This window comes from Mesoplodon densirostris, chromosome 3 (genome assembly GCF_025265405.1).
Source record: "Mesoplodon densirostris isolate mMesDen1 chromosome 3, mMesDen1 primary haplotype, whole genome shotgun sequence".
NCBI lineage: Eukaryota > Metazoa > Chordata > Mammalia > Artiodactyla > Ziphiidae > Mesoplodon > Mesoplodon densirostris.
Window position 1 is genome coordinate 122,351,400 of NC_082663.1, and position 17,263 is coordinate 122,368,662.

The 17,263-nt window shown below is 41.4% G+C and overlaps 1 protein-coding gene across 3 annotated transcripts in view; it reads left to right on the plus strand.

The window, feature by feature from the left end:
* The window catches only part of ARHGAP26 (Rho GTPase activating protein 26), a 494,532-nt gene that overhangs the window by 242,109 nt on the left and 235,160 nt on the right, over positions 1-17,263 (plus strand). For all 3 annotated transcript variants that reach the window (XM_060093555.1, XM_060093556.1, XM_060093557.1), the window contains one exon: positions 10,286-10,322. In XM_060093555.1, the coding sequence (XP_059949538.1) occupies positions 10,286-10,322 (37 nt within the window). The remainder of the gene's footprint in view (positions 1-10,285; positions 10,323-17,263) is intronic.

Sequence of the window (17,263 nt, forward strand, 5' to 3'; positions counted from 1 at the left end):
TTTTCTTTGGGTATATGCCCAGTAGTGGGATTGCTGGGTCACATGGTAATCCTATTTTTAGGTTTATTTTGTTTTGTTTCTTTCTTTTTCTTTTTTTTTTTTACTGAGTCATTTTTTTTATTAGTTTCTGCTTTATAACAAAGTGAATCAGTTATACATATACATCTGTTCCCATATCCCTTCCCTCTTGCATCTCCCTCCCTCCCACCCTCCCTATCCCACCCCTCCCGGGAGTCACAAAGCACCGAGCTGATCTCCCTGTGCTATGCGGCTGCTTCCCACTATCTATCTACCTTACGTTTGGTAGTGTATACGTGTGCATGCCTCTCTCTCGCTTTGTCACAGCTTACCCTTCCCCCTCCCCATATCCTCAAGTCCATTCTCAAGTAGGTCTGTGTCTTTATTCCTGTTTTACCCCCAGGTTCCTCATGACATTTTTTTCCCCTAAATTCCATATATATGTGTTAGCATACGGTATTTGTCTTTCTCTTTCTGACTTACTTCACTCTGTATGACAGACTCTAGGTCCATCCACCTCATTACAAATAGCTCAATTTCGTTTCTTTTTATGGCTGAGTAATATTCCATTGTATATATGTGCCACATCTTCTTTATCCATTCATCCGATGATGGACACTTAGGTTGTTTCCATCTCTGGACTATTGTAAATAGAGCTGCAATGAACGTTTTGGTACATGTCTCTTTTTGAATTATGGTTTTCTCAGGGTATATGCCTAGTAGTGGGATTGCTGGGTCATATGGTAGTTCTATTTGTAGTTTTTTAAGGAACCTCCATACTGTTCTCCATAGTGGCTGTACCAATTCACATTCCCACCAGCAGTGCAAGAGTGTTCCCTTTTCTGCACACCCTCTCCAGCATTTATTGTTTCTAGATTTTTTGATGATGGCCATTCTGACTGGTGTGAGATGATATCTCGTAGTTTTGATTTCCATTTCTCTAATGATGAATGATGTTGAGCATTCTTTCATGTGTTTGTTGGCAGTTTGTATATCTTCTGTGGAGAAATGTCTATTTAGGTCTTCTGCCCATTTTCGGATTGGGTTGTTTCTTTTTTTGCTATTGAGCTGCATGAGCTGCTTATAAAATTTGGAGATTAATCCTTTGTCAGTTGTTTCATTTGCAAATATTTTCTCCCATCTGAGGGTTGTCTTTTGGTCTTGTTTATGGTTTCCTTTGCTGTGCAAAAGCTTTGAAGTTTCATTAGGTCCCATTTGTTTATTTTTGTTTTTATTTCCATTTCTCTAGGATCCAAAAGGATCTTGCTGTGATTTATGTCATAGAGTGTTCTGCCTATGTTTTCCTCTAAGAGTTTGATAGTGTCTGGCCTTACATTTAGGTCTTTAATCCATTTTGAGCTTATTTTTGTGTATGGTGTTAGGGAGTGATCTAATCTCATACTTTTACATGTCTATTTTTAGTTTTTTAAGTAACCTCCATACTGTTCTCCATAGTGGCTGTATCAATTTACATTCCCACCAACCATGCAAGAGGGTTTCCTTTCATCCACACCATCTCCAGCATTTGTTGTTTGTAGATTTTCTGATGATGCCCATTCTAACTGGTGTGTGGTGATACCTCATTGTAGTTTTGATTTGCATTTCTCTAATGATTAGTGATGTTGAGCAGCTTTTCATGTGCTTCTTGGCCATCTGTATGTCTTCTTTGGAGAAAAGTCTATTTAGGTCTTCTGGCCATTTTTGGATTGCGTTATTTGTTTTTTAAATATTGAGCTGCATGAGCTGTGTATATATTTTGGAGATTAATCCTTTGTCCATTGATTCATTTGCAAATATTTTCTCCCATTCGAGGGTTGTCTTTTCGTCTTGTTTATGGTTTCCTTTGCTGTGCAAAAGCTTTTAAGTATTATTAGGTCCCATTTGCTTGTTTTTGTTTCCATTACTATAGGAGGTGGATCAAAAAAGATCTTGCTGTGATTTATGTCAAAGATTGTTCTTCCTATGTTTTCCTCTAAGAGTTTTATAGTGTCCAGTCTTACATTTAGGTCTAATCCATTATGAGTTTATTTTTGTGTATGGTGTTAGGGAGTGTTCTAATTTCATTCTTTTACATGTAGCTGTCCAGTTTTCCCAGCACCACTTATTAAAGAGACTGTCTTTTCTCCATTGTATATTCTTGCCTCCTTTGGCATAGATTAGTTGACCGTAGGTGTGTGGATTTATCTCCGGGCTTTCAATCCTGTTTCATTGATCTGTATTTCTGTTTTTGTGCCAGTACCATATTGTCTTGATTACTGTAGCTTTGTAGTAGAGTCTGAAGTCAGGGAGTCTGATTCCTCCAGCTCTGTTTTTTTCCCTCAAGATTGCTTTGGCTATTCAGGGTCTTTTGTGTCCCCATACACATTTTAAGATTTTTTCTTCTAGTTCTGTAAAAAATGCCACTGGTAATTTGATAGGGATTGCATTGAATCTGTAGATTGCTTTGGGTAGTAGAGTCATTTTCACAGTATTGATTGTTCCAATCAATTGGTCCAATTCTTCTTGGATTGATCCCTTGATCATTATGTAGTGTCCTTCCTTGTCTCTTGTAACATTCTTTATTTTAAAGTCTATTTTATCTGGTATGAGTATTGCTACTCCAGCTTTCTTTTGATTTCCATTTGCATGGAATATCTTTTTCCGTCCCCTCACTTTCAGTCTCTGTGTGTCCCTAGGTCTGAAGTGGTTCTGTTGTAGACAGCATATATATGGGTCTTATTTTTGTCTCCATTCAGTGAGCCTGTGTCTTTTGGTTGGAGCATTTAATCCATTCACGTTTAAGGTAATTATCAATATGTCTGTTCCTATTACCATTTTCTTAATTGTTATGGGTTTGTTTTTGTAGGTTCTTTTCTTCTCTTGTGTTTCCCACTTAGAGAAGTTCCTTTAGCATTTGTTGTAGAGCTGGTTTGGTGGTGCTGAATTCTCTTAGCTTTTGCTTGTCTGTAAAGCTTTTGATTTCTCCATCATATTTGAATGAGATCCTTGCTGGGTAGAGTAATTATGGTTGTAGGTTCTTCCCCTTCATCACTTTAAATATGTCTTGCCACTCCCTTCTGGCTTGTAGAGTTTCTGTTGAGAAATCAGCTGTTAACCTTATGGGCGTTCCCTTGTATGTTATTTGTCGTTTTTCACTTGTTGTTTTCAGTAATTTTTCTTTGTCTTTATTTTTTGTCAATTTGATTACTGTGTGTCTCGGCATGTTTCTCCTTAGGTTTATCCTCTTGGGACTCTCTGCACTTCCTGGACTTGGGTGGCTCTTTCCTTTCCCATGTTAGGGAAGTTTTTGACTATAATCTCTTCACATATTTTCTCGGGTCCTTTCTGTCTCTCTTCTCCTTCCGCGACCCCTATAATGCAAATGTTGTTGCATTTAATGTTGTCCCAGAGGTCTCTTAGGCTGTCTTCATTTCTTTTCATTCTGTTTTCTTTATTCTGTTCTGCGTCAGTGGATTCCACCATTCTGTCTTCCAGGTCACTTATCCATTTTTCTGCCTCAGTTATTCTATTGATCTGTTCTAGTTTATTTTTCATTTCAGTTATTGTATAGTTCACTCTGTTTGTTCTTTAATTCTTCTAGGTGTTTGTTCTTTAATTTTTCTAGGTCTTTGTTAAGCATTTCTTGCATCTTCTCAATCTTTGCCTCCATTCTTTTTCCGAGGTCCTGGATCATCCTTACTACCATTATTCTGAAGTCTTTTTTCTGGAAAGTTGCCTGTCTCCACTTCATTTAGTTGTTTTTCCTGGGTTTTATCTTGTTCCTTCATCTGGTAGATAGTCCTCTGCCTTTTCATTTTATCTGTTTTTCTGTGAATGTGGTTTCTGTTCCACAGGCTGCAGGATTGTAGTTCTTGCTTCTGCTGTCTGCCCTCTGTGTGCTCTTAGCTTTTTGAGAGATGTTTTTTTGGTATCCCAAAGTGTCTCAAGCTGGTTGTGGTTTTCAGTTACTGCTATACTTGTATTAATGGAAGTTTGTAGAATTACTGTTAAGTTTAAATTGGGTGGAAATTCTGTTCTTACATAATGGTTGTGTTGTTGCGATTTTAATTACTGCTTAGCTGCTTTTTTTTTTTTTTTTTTTGCGGTACGCGGGCCTCTCACTGTTGTGGCCTCTCCCATTGCGGAGCACAGGCTCCGGACGCGCAGGCTCAGCGGCCATGGCTCATGGGCCCAGCCGCTCCATGGCATGTGGGATCTTCCCGGACCGGGGCACGAACCCGTGTCCCCTGCATCGGCAGGCGGACTGTCAACCACTGCACCACCAGGGAAGCCCTGCTTAGCTTCTTTTGAGTTCTTTGTTGGTCACCAAGCTTTTTTTTCCTTTGGAAAGTGGGACTGGGTGGGGAAGTCGTATGAAGTTGTGGTTGAATACAGATCTAGTCTAGAAGACTCCGCCACTTGTTGCCTTTGTAGCCTTTGGAAAGTTATTTAGCCTACAAGATTGTGTGAAGTGGAGGCAGTGGTAGTACCCCATCAGCTCGAGTATGATATAAAATAATGCATGTAAATGCTGAGCATGATGCCTGGCACATAATCGGTGGTGGAAAAGTGATTGTGGTGAGTAGTTACTTTTATATTTATCTGCCATTTAAGAAAACATTGACAACTCTTGCTAAAGTTGACTTTAGATTTTATGCTTTCTGTTAATCCTTTAATTATTTTTATTTGGTTAAATTTCAATGCTAATGAGGCCAATGTCACTGTATCCCTCAAACCACATACCCATCCTTAGCCATTTGTCCCGTAGGGGATAAGTATTGATATGAAGAGAAGGAAAGAGGAGGATTTAGTGATGTCACGTATAGCACTCGGTAAGTGCTGGGTAAACAAAGCCATTCCCACTTAGTGCTATTCCTATGCCAACATCTGGCCTGGTGATGGTGATGAAGGGTCATCTTTACAGAATGCTCTGTGGGCCACAGAATTTGTATTCTACTCTCTGTGTTAAATGTTTTCCATTTATTGTCTTATTTAATTTTCACAGTGACCCTAAGAGATAGGGAACATTAATGTCCCTATTTTACACTAGCAAAGACTGAGGTTTAGAATTATGAAATGATTGGACTGTGTAGCCAGTAACTGGTAGATCTGGACTTTGAACCTAAGCAGCAGATAAGCACAAACCTGTTACCCCTGACAAACAGTTTAAAAGAGCAAGTCCTAGTGATGGCGGATCCATTGTGTCACACAGAGAGGAGGGACAAAAATTATATCTGATGGTGTAGAACCAGCTTGAGCAGTGTTTTGGGGTGTGGGCACGTAGCTCTGTTTTTTGTGTCCCCACACGTGCGCATCCAAGGAACAAGCCGGTGGGAGGGGTTTAGATGTTCCAGGCTACTTGGAAGAGACCTCTGGGAATGACAAAGCTTAGGTGTGAATTCAAGTGCAGTTGAAAAATGAGCAACAGATTTTAGTGAATTTGCCCATGAATCTATTTCTCCAACACTTTCATTTTGTGCTGATTTTGATCCAAAGTGTGATGTAGCCAAGTGCTAATGCAGCTGTGTGTCGGAGGGAAAAGTGAGATTGCTTTGTCTAATTATTGCTCTATTTATGCCTTTAATTTATAAGTTTAAAAAAATTTCCTTTCTGTGCTTTCTTGGTAAGGCCTGGATAATGGTAATAAAGGACACCCGTGGAAAAATTCTGGGAACCCAAATGACTCTGTATTCTCTCTTAATTCTCTAGGGACACGTAAATTGAATTGGCTCAGCAGTGAACACAATTGATTGCAAAATCACGTCTTAGTGCAGAGGGAGCATATGAAAGCTTTCTTCACCCTCCTTTGATTTAATTAAATTGTACTCCCATCATAGCTTCTGGGTGAGGACTCATAGAATTGCAGTGCCCTGTGATTTGTATCAAAGACCTACTTTCCTGCCCTGGTGTTTATCTTCAGAATCGAGCCCTGTGGTTCAAAGAATATGAAGTGTTACTTCTGTGTTAGGTGCCAGCTGGTCACGTGGATTAATGGTGAATGCTTCAGGCTGGAATCAAAGGCCATCCCCAGTTTCATTTTCTCTCCAACTCGTGGCAAATTCTTTCTTCCAGTGACTCACCTTCCCTAGCTGTGCACGACATCTCATCACCTTTAGCGTCATCATCATCATCATCATCATCATCATCATCATCATCGTCCTGTCTTATGTATCACGTGGTTAGTGGTTAAGAGCTTGGGCTTTGGAGACAGACTCTAGGAGTTTCTGTCTGGGTTCTGCCCAATTCCAGCTGCCTGACCTTGGGCAAGTGACCTAACCTCTCTAATGCCTCAGTTTTCTCATCTATATGTCAGGAATAATTAGGTTGGTGTGAGGGCTAAACAAGATAAATGCATATAGAGTGCTCAGAGTGGTGTCTGACACATAATAAGGCTTTTGTCACCATCGTTTGTATTAATCTGTTATTGCTGTTGTAATTATTTTGTAATGAATCTCAGACGGACCCTGATAACATAAAGTAAACATATGTAATTTGTATTCTCTGGAAACATGCACTTGAAAACAAGTGTTCATTGGTGTGGATATTTAAATTCTCGTGCACAGTGTTCAGCAGAAACGAGTGCATCCCTGAATGAAAGTACTACAGAAAGCCAGAGGGCTCAGAGACTTGCATGTGGCCAGGTCTTAGAGTACTCTGGCTAAGCAGGATGGTTAGACTTTAGCTTAAGTTGGGTTGTTGAAACTGTGTATTAACTGATTGAGTCTTCCTAGGAGCCATAATTGAGGAATTGTTGAGTGACTCATGTCCCCTTGAATTGATCCTGGAGATTTGAGTTCTATCCTTTTTAGACAAAGGCTCTTGAGAGGCTTACTTGAAGGCATACAAACCTAAGATAACCCTACTAATCAGTCCTAAGACAGAAGCCACTGCCAAAGAGACCTTTTATTTTAGGAAATTGCCCTTGTCTCTGAACCTCAGTCTGACATTAGTGGGCAACTATGAGATCTAAAGAAGGTTTCCCCAGAACAGACTGAGCATTTCTAAAGGGCACATTGCATGCCCTCTGCTTCTGCCAGAATGGAAGGTATTTACAAACCATAGACTACTGGTATGGCTTGGTAGTTGTGTGCATTTGCCACTGCCTGGAAAAGTAAATGACAGTTGGAACATCCGTACAAGGGCAAGATAGACTAGTACACCACCTTCCAGCTTTGTGTCCTTGGACAAATTATGTAACCTCTCTGGGCCTCAGGTTCCACACCTGTAAAATGGGAATAACACTAGTACCTAACCCAGGTTGTTAAAAAGATTTGATGATGTCACGTATGGCACTTGGTAAGTGCTGGGTAAACAAAGCCATTGCCCCTTAGTGCTGTTTCCATGCCAGCATCTGGCCCGTGTGATGGTGAGGCTGCTCCCCCACGCCGGGCCTTCCTTGTTGGGCCATGTAGTCACGCAGTCCTGGCGGGCATGGTTTGTTAGCTTCATTTCAAACTCATTCTCCTTGGCTCATTTACCCAAACCAGAGAGAGATGAATGGCCTGGCCTCGGAGGATCGGGCGGCACATGTTCCTGGTGCCTTTGGCTCATTGATATCGCCTCTCTGATTTGGGGAATGCCTGGGTGTTCCAGGACTGGGCCTCCTGAGCCCCAGGAAACATTAAAAGAAAGTAATTTGCTGCAAATTCACCTCCTAGTTAAGGAGGGCTGAAAGCCCTGTATTTTGTTGTTCCTTCTGGATTTTGCCATTTAGAAACAGGAGCAGGTTTCTCTGGGACAGGATGTTTGAACTTAATGGGAGACATGAAGTGAGCAGGGATGGCTGGAAAAAATACTTGCCCAGATATTGTCTCTTCCCCTGTGTTTCCCTCACCTACCTGTCCAATTTTAGTGCATGCCATTGACCGTGAATGGCTGGTCCTCGCTATTACGAGGTTACTCACTTTGCTCTGCAGGATTGTGCCACATCCTCATCTCCTGCCCTTCTCTGTTGTGCACTAGTTGCCAAGCGCACTGGCCTTCCTCCCTCCAAAAGGCCATACCAGGGCTTCTCTGGTGGTACAGTGGTTGAGAGTCCGCCTGCCAATGCAGGGGACACGGGTTCGTGCCCCGGTCCGGGAAGATCCCACATGCCGCGGAGCGGCTGGGCCCGTGAGCCATGGCCACTGAGCCTGCGCGTCCGGAGCCTGTGCTCTGCAATGGGAGAGGCCACAACAGTGACAGGCCCGCGTACCGAAAAAAAAAATTAAAAAAGGCCATACCAGGCTCACAGTCTTTTGACTCCTTTTATGCATATAAACTGATGCCTTTTCATTCATCAGACAATAATGCTTGAAGTACAGAAACCCCTTTATTCTCATCTTTCTGACCTTCAGTAAGTGCCTGTGTGTCTTTGTAGTCTTCTTCAGGAAATGAATAATGATCATAAAATGGAGTGGTTTGTTAAGTTATCTGTTTGATAATTCAAAGACCTTCTTGGCTGACTCCTTCAATTTATAGACGGGGCAGTAGAGACCCACAGAGGGTGAGAGACTTACCCAGTGACACAAGGCAATTGGGGGGCCGTGTTGGAACTATTGCCCAGCTCTTGACCAGCATCTCACCCATATTTCCTAGCAGGTAAAAAGTCCCCTTAAGGGGCCTCCCTGGTGGCGCAGTGGTTGAGAGTCCGCCTGCCGATGCAGGGGATGCGGGTTCGTGCCCCGGTCTGGGAGGATCCCATATGCCGCGGAGCGGCTGGGCCCGTGAGCCGTGGCCGCTGGGCCTGCGCGTCCGGAGCCTGTGCTCCGCAACGGGAGAGGCCACAACAGTGAGAGGCCCGCATACCGCAAAAAGAAAAAAAAAAAAAAAAAAAAGTCCCCTTAGGGTGTCACGGCTCTTTTTTCAGAGATGCTTGGCTCTGTTCCTCAAAGGGTTAAATAAGTGGCTCTCAACCAACAGTGGCCATCACAATCATTTGGAATATCCTTTTTTTTTTTTAAAGTTATGACCAGTTTCATACTATGCCTTTTCATACCTATAGAATCATAAGCACCAAAGAAAGATTTGGGCACTATGATTTTTTTTCTAAAGCAGAGGCTTTATTATCTTATTTAATAATGTCAGCATATCAGGGATTCGCAAACTATGGCCCACAGGCCAAATCCAGCTCACCACCTATTTTTGTGTGGCCCATGAGCTCAACATGGTATTTACAGATGAACATTTGCAATTGACTTGATGATGAGAAACATTTTGAACTCTATTTAAGCTAAATGTTATCCTTCCTTTATAAAAAATTCTGTTCTTCTGATTAGTCAATCTGTATTTCAAAAAATTGTACTCCTTGGAAAAGATACTCCAAGTGGTTGTACTGACCACTCTCGCCTCAGAACCAGTTCTTTAACCCCTGGATGAACCAAGCCAAGCATCTCTGAAAAGAGCCATGAAACCCTAAGATTGATTTTCACCTGCTAGGAATATTATACCTGTATCTCGAAAACTCACTATATTTTGAATTTTCTCAAGAAAAAATTGTGGAAATTTGTCTTCTGTCTTGTTTTACAAGTACCTGTATAATATCATTGATTTGACTTTTGCCTCCTGGCCTGCAAAACCTAAAATATTTACCAACCTGTCCTTTAGAAGAAAAAGCTTGCTGACTCTTTCAGTGTGTCATTGTTTTTTATTGGGGTACATTCCCTTTTATGAATTCTATAAATCATTAAAGGGTTTTCTATTGTAAAAGTAATATATTCTCCTTATAACATTCAAATTCATGGAAGTATATGAAGTAAAAAATGATTGGTCTCATTCCCCAGTGTTAGCACTTAAGTTTGTAATGTATCTCTGTCCAGACTTTGCCACGTACTAGCCGTGAGACCTTAGTTAACCTCTCTAAGCCTCTCACATTCTCCATCTGTAAAACAGTGATAATAACCGTTCCTACCCAACAGAATTGTTGCATAGATAATTTGAGATAATTCATGTGAATTGCTTAGCACATTGCCTGGTGTGCAGTTAATGCTTAATGATTTGTAACTAATTACATTTTTTTCTTCCTTTTTAGTTTATATACAAACATAAGTTTGGGGTTTTTTTAAAGAAGGAATATGATTTTTTTTTTTTTTACAATAAAGTTCCAGAGGTGATTCTGATGTGTACACACTTAAGAGCTGAAGTAAATACTGGGAAGTAGGTAATTATAGAAGGGATTTCTATTTGGGGGCCAGAATTGCCTTCCATTGTCTAGCACAAACCAGGGAAAAGGAGAAGGTAATGGTTTTCTTCAGCAAACCTGTAGGGTAGTATAAAATTCACACAGGTAAATGTTATTTCTGTTTTCCAGGTCTACAACTCGAACAAAGACAGCCAGAGCGAAGGGAGTAAGTATGTTGCTTGGATACTTTTCTACAGGTAGGGGTGGGCCTGGGCCTGGAGCAGTTGCTCTTCTGGGGAAGAACCACCAGGAGGTGCTGTGGGCATGTTGGGTCGCCCCATTCCCCCAGTGCAGTCGAGCTACTTCTGCTCCAGCTTACGGCGGCGTCAGTGACTCCAGGACAGTCAAGTGAGCCTGACTGGCAAGGCCGTGATGACATCTTGCACTGTATAGTCCTTCACACTGTACAAAGAATTTTTATGTACATTATCTCAGTTAATCCTTTGTTGTCTTAAGAATGTAGCTCCAGTCACCACTTAAATGTCACTTAATCCAATAACACCCAGCTCCCCCAGCGCCCTGTCCTGTGGGAAGCCAGAATTGACTTTGCCTCCCTCACAGTCTCGCTCCAAGGACTGGAGAGCCAGAACCATCTTAGTGATCGCTTAGTAACTAACTCTGTGTTCCTTGTTGCCACTTTAGGGAGTTAAGAGTGGAGACGAAGAACCCTGTAATAATATTCCTCTTTCCTGGGAGTGACCCTGGGCGGCCTCTGTAGAATATACAGCACATTTCCCCTGCTACTGGCTCTGAGCACTCTGGTTAATCATGATTTCCAAGGGCACCTGTAACCTTGTCAAGATGATGGGATTAAAATGAAACCGCTATTGGCTAGAGTGTTTGGGCTGATTATCTCCTTGGTGCACAGGGGAAAAAACAAATTCCTGCCACGTTGCTACCAGAGTACAAAGGAAATTCTGTCCCCTTGCCTCAGATTTGCTTTGTAAACTGCACTTGGAAAAACAATTCCAAGATAGCCCTACCGTGAATTCCAGTAGTGTCAGTAAAACAGTACCTCTTCGTGTGGACAAAAGGATGAGCTGTTTTTAGTGGGTGTGAAATCCATTCTAGGACAGAGATTGTCTTTCTTTGATTCCTTCCAAAATACAGATTCTACCAGAAGTTTTAAATAAAATATTAAGTAATTTGGAATGGATGCTATTGGTAGGTTAAGAGGCCTTTAGGAGAGGAAAAAAATGTTTCTTTTTTTTCCTTCAGGAATTGAACAAGGGGAAATTTTTTTCAAGTAAATATTCAAGGAAACAAGTCATCCCCCCCTACCCCCACCCCGTGTCAGGTGGGATTGTTTTAGAGTATCTGAAATCAACTCTGGTTAACTTGGCCTAAAGTAACAGTACAAAATAATAATAATAATAATAAAGGAATACAGAGGGCTTCAGTGTAACTCACAGTAAGGTAGGAAGACCTGAAGAACCAAGGCTTGAAAACAGACCAGTTTTGGAGACCCAGGGACCAATGAGAAAGGGTCTTCTGGATAATATTTGCAGGATGATAAAGCCCATAAACTGTTTTTTAGTCCTTGCCTCACTCTTCTGAAGGTCCAGATTCCTGGGAAAGATAGCATCAAGGTGGTCTAGCTGTGGCCTACCCAGGGGAAGACAACACACCTTGATTGATGGTTTCAACAGTATTCATAAAATGGGAGCAGGGTAGTTTACCAAAGGGAGATAGGGGAAGCCACCGGGACAAGAGAGGATAGATGCCAAGCAGGCTGAAATAAGAGATGCCCACACCATGCCCTAACCTGGGAGACACTTCTATCATGAAGGACCCAGGAACTATGGGAGACTAGATGCATATGAATGGAAAACCAGCCCCCCCCCACCCCGCCGTCACCCCACACCAGAAGTTTGCCTGTAACTTTTGACCTTACCAACCTACTTCTCTCTCCTTGAGCTAAGTGCCACTAGATTTGAAAGACGACCATGACTCTGCTGGTGGGCGTGGCAGCTGGTTGTACTGTTTTGTAAGGCCTTTGGGGCATATGTATCGGAAGCCTTTAAAATGCAAATATCCTTTGACCCAGCGATTTGTCCTAAAGAATAGGCTGGAGTGCAAAGATGTTTCTGTAAAAAAGTTCACTGGAGCATCGGTAATAATAGTGAAGAATTGGAGACCATCTAAATGTTCAATAGGAAGTCCATTAAAAATATCATAAAGTACTATGTAGCCTTCAGAACAAGAGAGATCTTGGTATATTTGCAGAAATGGTATCCACAGTATACTCACTGAGTTTTTTAAAATTCAGGTTGTAGAACCATGCATTTATTAAAATAAATTAGTTGACTCATCTAGATACATTGATAGAAAAAATGTCTGGAAATACATTTATCATTAAACTCTTACTCAGGATAGAGGGCAGATTATTACGAGACACTGACCTGGGCAGATTATTACGAGACACTGACCTTCTACTTTAAATATTCTGTGTACTTTGCATTGTCGGCAAAGAGTATGTATTTTACAATAATGGCGATTAATAGGTAGCATTTATCGACTGCTTACTGTGTTTCAGTGTGTTTTATCCACATTAGCTCATTTAAAGCTCACAGCACTGACTGAGGTAGGTGCTTTTGACCTACTTTGTATATTAGGAAATTGAGGTCGGTGAACTCAGGAGATACGATTTAATCTGAGTTCTGTCTGATTGTAACGTCTTTGCTGTTAACCATGAGAATATTCTACCTCCCTAGGAAAAGAACAATACAGAAAGTTCTATCTTGGGAAACACAGACACTTGCAACATTTTGCTTTTGGCATCCTGTTATCCACAGGGTGCCGAGAGTTGGCTGCCTTGAGTCTCTGATGATTCTTCAATGGCTTATTACCCTTTCATTTAGGAAGTGGGAAAGAAAAATATGTGTTAAACATATTGCCCACTTTTCCAGGAGTACTTTTGATAGAAACAGTTTTTCTAGGGTATTGCTATTCTTTTTTTTTTTTTTAATTTATTTATCTTTGGCTGTGTTGGGTCTTTGTTGCTGCGTGTGGGCTTTCCTTAGTTTCGGCAAGCTGGGGCTACTCTTCATTGCAGTGCATGGGCTTCTCATTGCGGTGGCTTCTCTGTTGCGGAGCATGGGCTCTAGGCGCATGAGCTTCAGTAGTTGTGGCACACGGGCTTAGTTGCTCTGCGGCATGTGGGATCTTCCCAGACCAGGGCTCGAACCCGTGTCCCCGGAATTGGCAGGTGGATTCTTAACCACTGTGCCACCAGGGAAGTCCCGGGTATTGCAATTCTAAAAGATGTTCTTTTAACTGATTTCCAAGCTCGCAAAACCAGAGGACTGTTCTGGGTTGGTGCTTCCTCCCGTCCTTTGGCAGTAGGAACCCCTCTTCACATCACACACAAGCCTTAGCTTTGCTTCCCCTCCCCTCCAGAGCGCTTGTGCCTTTCATATTCCTCATGGCAGTGATTTGCAGTTTCACTGTGCTCATCGCCACAGGTGGCGCTATTGCCCAGGGTCTGATTGTTCTGCAACTCTGTTTATATGATAGTCAAAACTTTTTTAAAAGTAAGAAGTCAATCTGATAGGAATTTAAGAGCAAGACATCGCACTTTTCACCTTTAATAGCCATTTCCAAATGTCTAGCATTTTCCTTTCTAGAAAATATTTTGGTGGGAATTTGAATGCCAACATTTTATCACAGAACCAGAACGTTTTCAAGAGACAGGTAGCAAAAGGGAATTCCTTTGGGGACACTTCTGAATTTGTTGCTTTTCTCTTGAAGTTTCTCTCAGGCCGTACAGTGCCTGTGGGGTATAAGACAGGGCTGTAAATAATGTCTGGCACCTGTTGGTATTTTCCAAATGGCCCCGTTGCCAGGAGAGGATGGCAGCAGATAAATACATGCACATTTCTTTGCAGAGACTTTTTCCCCTCCTTTTTCTTCTCTGTTTGGATCTCAGGTACAGTGAGTGAATTAATCATAATCCCCGGTTTGTGGCACATGATCATCACAGGCCCCTCCCTTTCGCCCTTCATTCATTCATTTATTCATTCACTCACTCACTCCCTTTTAGTTCTTTTCCCACCTCCTATTCCTGTCTTCCCTTTCACCGTTCTAATGTGTACCTTTAAAGTGTATTTTTGGACAATGAGTATCTTTTATCTCCCTGTGTGTTTTTTTTTTTTTTTTTGCGGTACGCGGGCCTCTCACTGCTGTGGCCTCCCCCACTGCGGAGCACAGGCACCGGACGCGCAGGCTCAGCGGCCATGGCTCACAGGCCCAGCCGCTTCGCGGCATGTGGGATCTTCCTGGACCGGGGCGCGAACCCGCGTCCCCTGCATTGGCAGGCGGACTCTCAACCACTGCGCCACCAGGGAAGCCCTCCCTGTGTTTTTAAGTTACATAAATGTTTGTCTTGTTCTGTTTCCTACTGTGCCCCCTCAGCATTGTGTTAGGAACCGTCCATATTCCCCTGTCTACCTCCAGACTGTGGCTTCCATCTGCTGCACACTCCATGGTGTGTAACACTGTGCAGAGATGCACTCCACTCTGCGTGCCTCCCAGTCCTCATCACCACTAACAATACCACGAGGAACGTCTTTGTACATGTCCACCTGTGTGAGAATCTCTTTGGGGTTTACCCTCAAGGAGAGTTGCTGGTTAGCCAGAGGGTGTGTGTGTACTTTGTTTGAGGGAAGGCTGTCACCTTGTGATCTAGACTGGCCTTTCCCCAGTCCTCCCAGCCCGACAAGAGTATTTCCCCATTCCTGCCAACTCTTCTCATTATATTCAGCTTTCTAATTTTTTGCCAGTCTAATAGATATAAAATGGTAGCTCATTGTTGTCTTAATTTGTATTTCTCTAATAATTAGTGTGTTTGAGTATCTCTCATATGCCTGCTTACTGGGTGTCCTCTTCTGCTTTTTGACTATTTGTGTCCTTTGCCCATTTTTCTATTGCAGTTACCATTTTTTTTTACTGCTGATTTGTAAAGTTCCTTCTGTATTCTAGATATTAGTTCCTTGTTAATTGTAGATTTTATTTATTTATTTATTTATTTATGGCTGTGTTGGGTCTTTGTTGCTGCGCGCGGGCTTTCTCTAGTTGCGGCAAGCAAGGGCTACTCTTCCTTGTGGTGTGCGGGCTTCTCACTGCAGTGGCTTCTCTTGTTGTAGAGCACAGGCTCTAGATGCACAGGCTTCAGTAGTTGTGGCACTTGGGCTCAGTAGTTGTGGCTCACGAGCTCTAGAGCGCAGGCTCAGTAGTTGTGGTGCATGGGCTTAGTTGCTCTGCAGCATGTGGGATCTTCCCGGACCAGGGCTCGAACCCATGTTCCCTGCATTGGCAGGCAGACTCTCAACCACTGCGCCACCAGGGAAGCCCAATTGTAGGTATTTTAAATATATCTTCCCATTTTGCTATCTGACAATTAATATTATGTGTGATATCCTTCCTTGAGTATAAAGTCTTTTTATATATTCAAAAAATTTTTTTGCCTTCTGGTTTACGATTTTCAAGTTGTGTTTTGAAAAAGGCCTTTCTGACCCATGTCACTAAGATATGCACCTACATTTTCTTTTATTGGCTTCATGATTTTGTCTTTCACACTTTGGTTTCTAATCCAACTGATATCTACCATTGTATATGGTGTTTCATGAAGATTCAGTTTTGTTTTTATCCACATGAAAAGCCAGTTTTCCCAACAACATCTACCAAGCTATCCATTCTCACCCTCTTTGACTTGTGATACCAGCTTTATTGTGTATTAAGTTTGCACATCTGAGCTCTGTCTCTGAGCTCTTTATTGCCTTGGTCTGTCTGTTCTTGTGCTCATACCTCTCCAGTTTTAATATGATGACTTTGAGGCAGGTCTTAATATCTAGTAGTTTAAGTCTCCTCTCTTTACTCTCCTTTTTAAGGGTTGACATAGCTGACTGTGGACCTTTATCCTTCTATATAAATTCTAGCTTAAGTTTGATAAGTTCCTCAAAAATTTAAAATTTTCATTTTGGATTGCATTGAAATGTACAGGTTAATTTGTGGAAAAATGACACTTTAAAAAATATTAGTCATGGTTTAATCATTGAATGTTGTTTCTCACAGTATGCTTTACAAGTAACATATTTTTTAAAATGAAAAAAAATTTTATTGAAGTATAGTTGATTTACAGTATTGTGTTAGTTTCAGGTGTACAGAAATTGATTCAGTTATATATATATATTCTTTTTCAGATTCTTTTCCATTATAGGTTATTACTACGTACTGGATATAGTTCCCTGTGCTATATAGTAAATCCTTGTTGCTTATCTATTTTATATATAGAAGTATCTGTTAATCACATACTCCTAATTTATCCCTCCCCCACCTTTGCCCTTTGGTGACCATAATTTTGTTTTCTGTGTCTGTGAGTCTGTTTCTGTTTTGTAAATAAGTTCATTTGTATTACTTTTTAGATTCCACATATAAGTGATATAATATTTGTCTTTCTCTGTCTGATTTACTTCACTTAGTATGAGTCTGATAGTCTCTAGGTCCTTTCATGTTGCTGCAAATGGCAATATTTTTTATGGCTGAGTAATATTCTATAGTGTATATATACTCCTTCTTTATCCATTCATCTGTCTGTTGACATTCAGGTTGCTTCCATGTCTTGGCTATTGTAAATAGTGCTGCTGTGAACATTGGGGTGCCTGTATCTTTTCAAATTAGAGTTTTTGTCTTTTCCAGATATATGCCCAGGAGTGAGATTCCTGGATCATACGATAACTCTATTTTTAGTTTTTTAAGGAGGCTCCATATTGTTCTCCATAGTGGCTACACCGATTTAAATTCCCACCAGTAGTGTAGGAGGGTTCCCTTTTCTCCACACTCTCTCCAGCATTTATTTTTTGTAGACTTTTCGATGATGGTCATTCTGACTGGTGTGAGGTGATGCATCATTGTAGTTTTGATTTGTATTTTCTCTATTAGTTAATGATGTGGAGCATCTTTTCATATGCCTGTTGGCTGTCTGTATGTCTTTTTAAAATTTTTTATTATTTATTTGTTTTTATTTTTGGTTGCGTTGGGCCTTCGTTGTTGCACTCTTCGTTGCGGTGTGCAGGCTTCTCATTGCGGTGGCTTCTCTTGTTGCGGAGC